Below are 8320 nucleotides of genomic sequence, written 5' to 3'. Positions count from 1 at the left end.
TTAGCATGGCAGTTAGACTGGGCATCCGCGCTATTTGTAGAACCCTCTCGTTGGTCGCTCTGTCTTTCCAACTTATACCCAGGATGTTCCGTAGGCAGCGCATATAAAAAGTGTTAATCTGACGTTCTTGCTTCGCATAGGACGTCCACGCCTCCGCTCCAAACAAGAGCGTGCTCAAAACACAGGCCTGAAATACTATCATCTTGGTCCTGTTGGTAAGATGTTTGTTGTCCCACACTCTTGTACTGAGCCGCCCGAACGTAGTCGCCGCTTTTCCGATGCGAGTATTGATCTCTGCTTCTAGAGAGAGATTGTTCGAGACAGTCGATCCCAGGTAGCAGAACCTATCAACAACTTGTAAAGCAGTGTTATCCAGCATTATTGCAGGTATTTCTACACTGCCTTGCGCTAGAACCACAGTTTTTTGGGGTTTATGGACATGGAAAACAAACAACAACAAACAAAGTGCATGCTTTGGAAAATTTGTCCATGATTGTTTGAAGCTCGAGAACTGAGTTTGCCACAAAAGCTGCATCATCGGCAAATAACAAAGAGTCAACGAAAAGATCATGACGCTTTCGTTTAGCTTGAAGCAGTGAGATGTTGAATAGCTTTCCGTCTACTCTTGTATGAAGGTGGATACCCTGTTGGCTATCGCCGAAAGCAGTTCTTAGGATAATCGAAAAGAATATACCAAACAGGGTAGGAGCTAACACGCAGCCCTGACGGACACCCCTACGCATTTCGAACTGATCAGACGTTTGGCCATCAAAAACTACAGCGCCCTTCATATCCTCGTGAAAGGATTGAACAAGGCTCAAAAGTTTCGGTGGACACCCAATGCATTTCAGTGCAGTATAAAGACCTTCCCTGCTGACGGTATCGAAGGCCTTATTTAAGTCAACAAACGCCACGTACAATGGCGTTTTCTGCTCTCTGCACTTCTCCTGTAATTGGCGAAGGGAGAAAATCATATCGACTGTGGAACGCCGGGGGCGAAAACCACACTGTGCCTCAGGATATACGCGATTTGCAAGTTTTTGGAGCTTTCCTAATATTACACGTCCAAATAGCTTGCCGACTGTGCTCAAAAGGGAAATGCAACGGTAGGAGTTGCAATCGCCGCGATCCCCTTTCCCTTTGTATAGTGTGATGATGTTGGCATCACGCATATCCCGAGGCACGCACCCCGCCTCCCAGCACTTACACAGCAGACTGTGCAGAATAGGTGACACGCACTTAAGTTTAAGTATTTCTGCTTGGGTTCCATCACTACCAGGACTCTTACCGCGCTTAAGCTGCTTTACAGCAATGTGGTATTCCCTTATAGTAGGTAGGTCGTCTAATTGACTCCAAGTATCCAGTTTAGGCATGCTCTGAACAGCCTCCGGTTCGATGCTGACTGGAGTTGCATAGAGAGTGGTGAAGTGTTCTACCCAACGTTCCATTTGACGATGACGATCTGTTATAACAGAGCCATCAGCTTCTTTAAGGGGAGCTGTCTTTTTGGAAACTGGGCCGATGGCCTGTTTTATACCAGAGTACACACAGCTGAAGTTTCCTGAGTCTGCACACGCTTGGATGTTGTGGCAAATATTGGTCCAATAGACATTCGCAAAGTGGCGTGTGCTGCGCTGAAGAGCTGCTTTAGAAATTGTAAGCTCTTCGCGCGTCTTTGGATTAGGATTCAGACGGTGAGCAAGAGCAGCGTTGCGTTTAGAGTCAAGCAAGGGTGAAACTTGCTCTATATTTTCAGTGAACCAGTCTTGAGATTTAGCTCTCTGATAGCCGAAAGCTTTGGCAGCTGTTTCCGTGAGAAGAGTTCTGACATTGCTCCATTCGTCTTCGACGGTCGTATTTACATCCCAAGTTTCAGTCTCCTTACGTACCAAATCCTCAAAATCACGAATCAAATCGTCATGCCTAGTTTTAGGAAGGTCTAATTTCTTCTTACCAGGTGGTTTGGACGAATGAATCTTTTTATGGATCAGGGCTACACGTGTTACTACTAGGGAATGATCAGTGTCACATTCAGCGCTGTGGAATGTACGCGTGTGAATGGTTTCACGGAGGTCTTTTCTTCTGGTGAGGACTAGGTCTAGCTGGTGCCAGTGACCAGAGCGAGGGTGCTTCCAGGACACCCTACGCATAGGCTTACCCTTGAAGAAAGTATTGGTCACACACAGCAATTGGCTCGAGCAGAACTCAAGTAAACGTTGTCCGTTCTCGTTGAGTTTTCCAATGCCGTGGGGACCCACACAATCGGGCCAAGCATAGCTGTCCTGGCCGACCCGGGCGTTAAAGTCACCCAAGATGTAAAGTCTGTCACTAGAACTTACGCCACGTACCGTCTCAGTGAGTTGGTCGTAAAATTGGTCTTTGGCTTCGTCAGGTGAAACTAGTGTTGGGGCATATGCGGAAATAAAAGTAACAAAGCCGCAGTTGCTTCGCATCCTCAACACCATAATGCGCTCCGAAATTCCTCGAGGAGTTTCGATTGCGGAAAGGAGATCATTGCGGATTGCGAAACCAACGCCATGCTCACGTGCGGCAGCAGAGTCCTTTCCCTTCCAGAAAAATGTATATGAGGCCTCGCGTATTGAGCCTTCGTCCGGTAATCTGGTCTCTTGCAGTGCGGAAACCGCTATGTTGAGTTTTGCGCAGGTCGTCAGCGCCATTTGAGCTTCCATTGGTGTCCGGGAAGCCTGTCCTCATCGTACGGACATTCCATGTCGATAAACGCATGAAAAGTGGGTTTTCGGTGTGTATTTTTAATTGCTGCTTAGATCCAGGTGTGGTTGGTAACGACGTGAACTTTCTAGATTTACTAGTGCTTCCTACACCCTAAAGAAGCAAATCCACGACGAGGCGGATCGGTACCTAATTGGCCGGGGGCTGCCCGGTTTAAGCGGGCGGTAACCGATCAATGGGTCTTCGATGAACCCTCCCACTGACGAGAGTGACCCCTGGCGCCCGAACTTGACGCCTATTATATGCGGACTTATAACCGGTCACTGCCACTCCCCGTGTTGCTTTCCACGCAGCAGCGCTGTCGTGGGCAGAGTGACCTCTCCACAGACACTGCGTTGCCTGGGACACAGATTAAGGAAAACGCAGGGTTGCCCAAGACCCACGCCCACCCTCTCGACCTAGCTGACTTAATCCGCAGAAACGGCAAGCCGATACGTGCGGAGCCAGTTCGGTTGCAGGAATCAGCTGCGAGAGCGCCTAACGGAGACTCCTTCCGGGTTTAATAACGGAATTTTCCATTTCCTGGATGGTGAATAACTACGCAAACTAGAAGGTCTAGTTTGTGTTCCCTTAGTCGCCTTTTACGACTCCCTGGGAAGAAATGGGGTGGTACTATTCTTTTGAGCCGGAAACCACACGGCCAATATTAGTAGGGATTTATTTATTTATTTACTTACTGTTTATTGAGTGTACCGATATACATATCACGCGTTAATTTATCTTTTGATTTTAAAATTTTATTGTTTTAAATAATTATAATTTGATCTATACTAATATTATAAAGAGGAAAGATTTGATTGTTTGTTTCTTTTCATTGAATAGGCTCTGAAACTACTGAACCAAACTGAAAAATTCTTTTACTACTGTGAAGCTACACTATCCACGGGTGACATAGGCTATATTATATATATAAAAAAATATTTTGATTTTTTTTAAATACCCATGCAAAGTCGGGGCGCTGCTAGTTAATTATAATTTAATTTATTTGATAGAAAATTTAAAATTTTACATATACATTGATTGCTCGTATGGAGTAAAACAGTTGCGTGTCGCAGTTGACACACACACTGTTATAATTATCACTAGAGTGGCAAAAAAACTTATGTTTTTTTTTTCTTTTTTTTTACATAAACACACGGTCGTCTGTTCCTAAGGTAAGGAGCTTAAGGCTTGTGTTATAGGTAACAGAGGGACGACGTATTTGGTTGTGAACTTCTGTAAGGTTCAGACGCTGTACTTATAATTAAATATCTATAAAAATAAATAAAATTGGAGTGTCCGTTTGTAATATTAAAATAACCGATTTTTACTAAATGCATACGAATGTATACACGGTACATATACCAAAATAATATTTTTTACAATTTCTGTCTGTTTGTCTGTCTGTTTTTTCCAGCTAATTTCTGAAACGACTGGGAGCGATTTTGACTGGACTTTCACTGGCAGATAGCTGATGTAATAAGGAGTAACTTAGGCTACTTTTATTTTAGATTATCTCTGTGAACTGAACAATATTTTTTTTGTTAGATTCCATGCGGACGAAGTCGCAGGCTCAGCTAGTCTTTAATATATTCTTAAATTTATTATCATTTGTATATATCTGCCGATGCTAGATCATTTCCTCTGGTCCAAGGTTGCATGGAAGTGATCGCTCTTTAGCGATAAGGCCTTTGTACCATATGATACTTTATTCTTGTTCCACTTAATATTTTACTTTTTGTCTACAACACCAGTACAGCAGGAATAGCAGCTACAAGCGCTGTAGAACGTCAATGATACTAAGGTAACAAAGGTCTCTTGGCTCAGCGAGCGTTAGTGTCAGTTGTTTCACATAATTTCAGTCCCCATATAATTTATTTCCACGGAGCTCATATGGTATCTTAAGAAGAAAACTCCGAAAAAATTCAAATCGATTAAGTATCACACAAGCATTTTTTCGAAGATAATAAATGTCTCCGTGAAACGTGCAAAAATTGAAAAAAAAAAAACGTTACCGTAACCGACATTATTTATTCACTTCGATTAAGCTAAAGTAGACAAATCGTTCTCGGGAGGGGGGGGGGGAATTGTCAGAAGATTCATTAATTTTCACTCCTTACAATTTCAATGTTTCAAACGCTCTCGCGCGCTTTAAGGAGAGTTCACATTGCTTTTGTAGCTTTAATTAAGCTCTTTAGCTTTACAACATTAATTATAATTATTTACAATAAATATTTTTTGCTCTATAAGAGTTTGAAACGAAATTAATTTTTTTATTTATGGGAAACACATACCCACATTTTTAAATAATATTCCTTCTCCTAGATGGGAAAAGGCTTATGCCCAGCAGTGGGATGTTACAGGCTGAATACGCTATATAATTTTGTACGAATTCCATGTTTAGCAATGGTAGTATATATAACTCTAAAACTTTTTAGGGTAGTTTCGATAGCGGCATAGGGCATGTAGTAAAGCATGAAAGGAAATCAGTTAGATAGGAGTAGAGTTCAATTTAATGTCAATTGTAGTATATTATTCTTACAAATACAGTTTCAATGCCTGTCTGCTATTACGCATAGATTATTTAAATTTGTTAAATAATGATACAAATGAGCTTTTAAAGTCTACTTGAATAAAGAAACACATGTAGATAAACATATAACTACATATGTGGGAGACATTAATAAAATTCTGTCTAGTAAACGACTAAGCCCATTCAAATATTTCTATCTTTCTGAACTCCTTTGGCGCTTTAGGGAAAAAAGTGAGAGTAAAATTAAGGATGCGCGCACATATCGTCATAAAAAACCGACATCTTGATAATAGCTAGTCAATGAAGAAGTTAGCACGTGAAGTTAGCTAGCCAATAAAGTATAACTTCTTACATGCGTACATAAGTTACATAAGTACATACATACACACTTTTTTGTAGGTTATAAAAATCAGCCTGTTTCTTGTAATAGGAATATTGTTTATCATAAATTCGATTTTATAACATCTCCAAACTATGAAATTAAGAAGTTTCGATAATAAGTACGCGCACCTGTGTTAGCCTCCTCAAGGGAACCTTTAAACTTTCTAATTAGTTATATTAGATTTAATTAAAATGTAATAACGATACTCGCTCCACCTTAACTGTTACTCGTAAATAATAAATTATCTTTTCAAAAAGCCGGCGAGCTGGTACTTGAGTGGCACCTTTACAAAACGCCCCTCAGGCTTAAAAGGCTAAATAACCTTTAAGGCTTTCGAGGAAAATTTAAATTTTAAAAGATATTGATAACGTATATTTGAGTATTAAACGTTTTTTTTAAACTTGGTTAGTATTTAAACATTCCAAGATATAAAACTTTAATATATTTATATATTGCTGATGCTATCGTTAATCTTAGAAGTAAAACGGTGAAAGCCACGGGACTCGTCAACAGTGTCATTTATAAATGATAAGGATTTTTGTTAATCATAATAAAAAAAAAAAATAATCATTACATTACAGCCTATACAGCCAGCACTGCTGGACATAGGCCTCCACAAGTTTACGCCAAAAATAACGTGAACTCATGTGTTTTGCCCATAGTCACCACGCTGGGCGGGCGGGTTGGTGACCGCAGTACTGACTTTGTCGCACCGAAGACGCTGCTGCCCGTCTTCGGCCTGTGTATTTCAAAGCCAGCAGTTAGATGGTTATCCCGCTACCGGTCGACTTTTTAAATTCCAAGGTGGTAGCGGAACTGTGTTATCCCTTAGTCGCCTCTTACGACACCGACGGGAAGAGAGGAGGTGGCTATATTCTTTAGTACCGTAGCCACACAGTACAGTAAAATAATAATTTAACTTAATTTTATATTATTGTTTCATTATAATAAAATATAACTTGCAAAATACTTGAAATATATAAATTTTAATTTCTCATTACTGTTTAAAACTCCTTTTCTCACTCAAAATAAATGTACGTCAACACTCTAAGCTAAAAGTAGGTAGTCTAACAAAGATGTGAAGAAGAAAAAATGCCTAAAAGTTCATCATTAATCAACGTTTCTGCCGTCGAGTGTAACGGACAAAGTCGAAACAATATTGAGGGTCCATCAAGACCGTGTTTGCTCTATTGACAAGTCTATTGATGCTTTCGCACTCCTTAAGATGTTTTTCTTTACAAATACTAAATGTGTATAAGATTAATTGTAACAGTTTCTACTTAGTCTAAGCAAGGTGTACTATAGAGTATAGATTGTTTTTTAATAGGGCGTCAATTCCTAATCCACACAACACACTATGTGATGACACACATAATATGTCTGCCTAATACCTATTTAATTATCTAATGATTATAATAAATATAATGACATTAAAATAACTTTTTATTATATTATAAAAAACATTATTATATATTATACATATTGAAACATCGACAAACACGCTGTACTTTATATATAATACTCGTATAAATTTATTGAACAATAATAAAAAAATTGATCCATAACTGTGACTATTGTAAGCGCGCCATCCCATCGGTCCAAATGCAACAATGTAACTATACTTGTAAATATTATAAAGGGAAACCTGTTATTGGCCTTATTTTTTTTTTGTAATTTGGTTATAGTATGTATTAACTAAAGCGCTGTTGGTTTTCTTAATAAATAAATAAAATGAAATAATAAAATGTTTACGCGAATTTGATTCATTATAATGAAAGAATTTGTTCGAATTTTAACGCGGTTTAGTAGTATAATCCTCCTGTGACCATTGTTGCTGTAAAGTTTCTGAGATGTGACGCATTTAAAAAACCTAATAAACCACAATAAAATCCGATAAAGTTGTTTCATTGTAATACAGAGTATATAGTCAAAGGGGTTAGTAGGATTTCCGATAATGGATTTCCAAAGGCTTTACATAAATAAAAGATCATCTATTTTTATGACTCCAACATCTTAACCTGATTTTTAAATATAGTAGAAAAATCTACATGAACTAACATCTAGACCGATTGTTATACAATTATATAAAATCAAATCAAAAGTAACTTTATTATAGGCTTCAAAAGCACTTTCGTATTGTCACTTTACAAATTAAATTAGTACATAATTAGTAACATCTTGCATGAAATACAGCGTCACTAAGTCCACACATCTTTATCAACTATGTAATCTTGCACCGAATAATACACTTTACCTATGTATTAATTACATTAAACATGTAAACAACTTTTATTTTCGTTTTTATATTTAAGGTAGGAAAAATAGATGTTGTGCGATTCTCAGACCTACCCGATATGCACACAAAATTTCATGAGAATCAGTCAAGCCGTTTCGGAGGAGTTTAACTACAAACACCGCGACACGAGATTTTTCATATAAAATATACAGGTATTGACATAACTATTAAAAGTCGTCTCTTTACAAAAATAAATAAATAAAAAAGCTGCAATAAAACAGCATTTTAATTTCATTTTTAACGTAACATATTCGTACTTTGAGTTTTATCTTTACGGAACTTCATGTAACGTGACGCGTAATTTTCATAATAAAATATTTATGTTTACGTATAAAATGAAAGATGTAAAATTTTATACGATCAAGTACTATCAATGTAC

The 8320-nt window shown here is 38.4% G+C and overlaps 1 protein-coding gene across 1 annotated transcript; it reads right to left on the bottom strand.

Annotated features, from left to right (window-relative positions):
* Positions 1 to 431: 431 nt before the first annotated feature.
* Positions 432 to 2690, bottom strand: LOC123664919. The gene has a single exon (XM_045599288.1). It carries the CDS (start codon positions 2688 to 2690, stop codon positions 432 to 434), a length of 2259 nt encoding a protein of 752 aa, XP_045455244.1.
* Positions 2691 to 8320: the final 5630 nt, after the last annotated feature.

The sequence above is a fragment of the Melitaea cinxia genome, chromosome 23 (genome assembly GCF_905220565.1).
Source record: "Melitaea cinxia chromosome 23, ilMelCinx1.1, whole genome shotgun sequence".
Lineage (NCBI taxonomy): Eukaryota > Metazoa > Arthropoda > Insecta > Lepidoptera > Nymphalidae > Melitaea > Melitaea cinxia.
Note: the sequence above shows the minus strand (reverse complement) of the source record. Positions and strands in the feature narration are given on the sequence as shown.

Bases quoted from the DNA above. Each gene is read 5' to 3' on its own strand.
- LOC123664919 (XM_045599288.1), bottom strand. From the start codon at position 2,690: ATGGAAGCTCAAATGGCGCTGACGACCTGCGCAAAACTCAACATAGCG.